At 36.6% G+C, this 1,917-nt stretch overlaps 1 protein-coding gene across 1 annotated transcript; it reads right to left on the bottom strand.

Moving 5' to 3' along the window:
- Nucleotides 1-772: 772 nt before the first annotated feature.
- On the bottom strand, nt 773-1,716 carry LOC132277401 (uncharacterized). The gene is made up of 3 exons (XM_059779261.1): nt 1,638-1,716; nt 1,379-1,581; nt 773-1,279 (listed from the first exon to the last, which is right to left on the bottom strand). The coding sequence occupies exons 1-3, from the start codon at nt 1,714-1,716 to the stop codon at nt 773-775; spliced, it is 789 nt and encodes a 262-aa protein (XP_059635244.1).
- Between the last annotated feature and the right edge of the window lie 201 nt (nt 1,717-1,917).

Consider the following 1,917-nt stretch of genomic DNA (forward strand, 5'->3'; position numbering starts at 1 on the left):
TTCTTGAAAAATCATCAACGAAAATAATAAAATACTTGTTACCCGCTTGAGTTAGTGTTGTCATCGGTCCACACACATCCGTATGAACAAGCTCCAATGGTGCTTTAGCCCTCCATGCCTTCTTTTTCGGAAATGACTCTCGGTGATGCTTGCTAAGAGCACAACCTTCACAAACTTCTTTAACTTCTTGTATTGTTGGCAACCCATACACCATGCTATTTTGTTGTAAATTCTTTAAACTTTGGAAATTCAAATGGCCAAGTCTTCTATGCCAAAGCCAAGACTCATCAACAACATCCATTTTCAAGGCCATATTTTTTGAACATGAAAAAGTGAGAGGAAAGCTTCTATTTTTGCCCATCTTGATTTTTGCTACAATATGATTTTGTCCTCCCTTGTCATAAATTTTACAAGAGTCCTCATCAAAATGAATGGAGTACCCATGCTCTACAAGCTGTCCAACACTTAACAAATTTTGCTCCAAATCCGGAACAAGTAACACATCCCAAATATGCTTTCTTCCTTTTTTTTGTCTTTATGGCAATAGTACCTTTTCCCTTTCCTTGGACTAAGGCACCGTTTCCCATCCTCACTTGAGAATTGGATGAAGAATCAATCTCCAAGAATATGTTTTTATCTCCAGTCATGTGGTTACTACACCCACTATCAAGAAACCACACATCATCATTTTGTTCCGATGTCGAGTGACAAGCATAAAACATGCTCGTTTCACATTCTTGCTCTTCAGAAAAATTAGCTTGCTGATTTGTTTTCAACCGGAAATCTTCTTGAACATGTCCAAAGTTCTTGCAATTGAAACATTGAGGTTTCCCCGAAACCAACAATCTTTGTCAACATGGCTACTTCTCTTGCAAATTCCACAATTTTGTTGAGTGGACTCTATATTTCCACTTCTCTCAAAATTATTTCTTCCTCTTCCTCTTGAATTTCTTCCTCTTCCTCTTCCGTGTCTTCCACCTCTAGAAGATTCACCTTTGGATCGATCAAAACTTGATGGGTATTTTTCTTGATTTTTGGAACTAACATTGAGCTTGGATTGAAAAGCACTTTCAATTGTCTTTTCAGAGCGCATACTTAACCTTTGCTCAAATGCTTTTATGGAACCCATCAATTCTTCAACACTCAAGTTTTCAAGCTCTTTAGTCTCTTCAATAACAGCAACAATAGAGTCATATTTTTCCGGCAAACTAATCAAAAAAATTTCAACAATTCTTTGATTAGAAATATCTTCCCCATAGGTCTTCATTTGATTTACCACCTCCATAAGTTTAGAAAAATAATCTTTCAACAACTCCATTTCTTTCATTTTCATATTTTCAAAATCTCTTCTCAAAGATTGGAGTTTTACAGTTCTTACCTTCGTGCTGCCTCTATACTCCTTCTCGAGAATATCCCATGCCTCCTTTGCTTTAGAAGCATTGATAATTTTGGGAAAGATTGTATCAGCAACTCCTTGTTGAATCAAGCCTAAAGCTTTTGCATCTTTCTTCTTATGATCTTTCAATTGTTGTCTTTGGGCATTCATCAAAGTTGTTGTATCCTCCAGTTCATCATACTCATCTTCAACATAATCCCATAAATCATATGAGAGAAAAATGGTCTTCATCTTCACATACCAAAAATCATAATTTTCCCCATCAAAAAGGGAAGTGCTGATTGATGGGCACCTTGGTTTTGATTGCCTGTAGTCGCCATCACGATGGATCTTCTTCGGGGTTTGTTTTCCCGTCAATAAGCTTCACGCCCAGTTTGCTCTTGATCGAAATCAAGCTCTGATACCACTTATGTTGGCTATAGTTTCAACCAACTAAATAATTTCTAAGTGAAGAGAGGAGAGAAACAAATATTGTATTGAATTGAATTCTTTGTTGTGTTCATATCTTAACAACAAATACC

Source organism: Cornus florida, unplaced genomic scaffold (assembly GCF_030987335.1).
Source record: "Cornus florida cultivar Cherokee Brave unplaced genomic scaffold, ASM3098733v1 CherokeeBrave_3.0.0_Hap2_Chr10, whole genome shotgun sequence".
Taxonomy (NCBI): Eukaryota; Viridiplantae; Streptophyta; class Magnoliopsida; order Cornales; family Cornaceae; genus Cornus; species Cornus florida.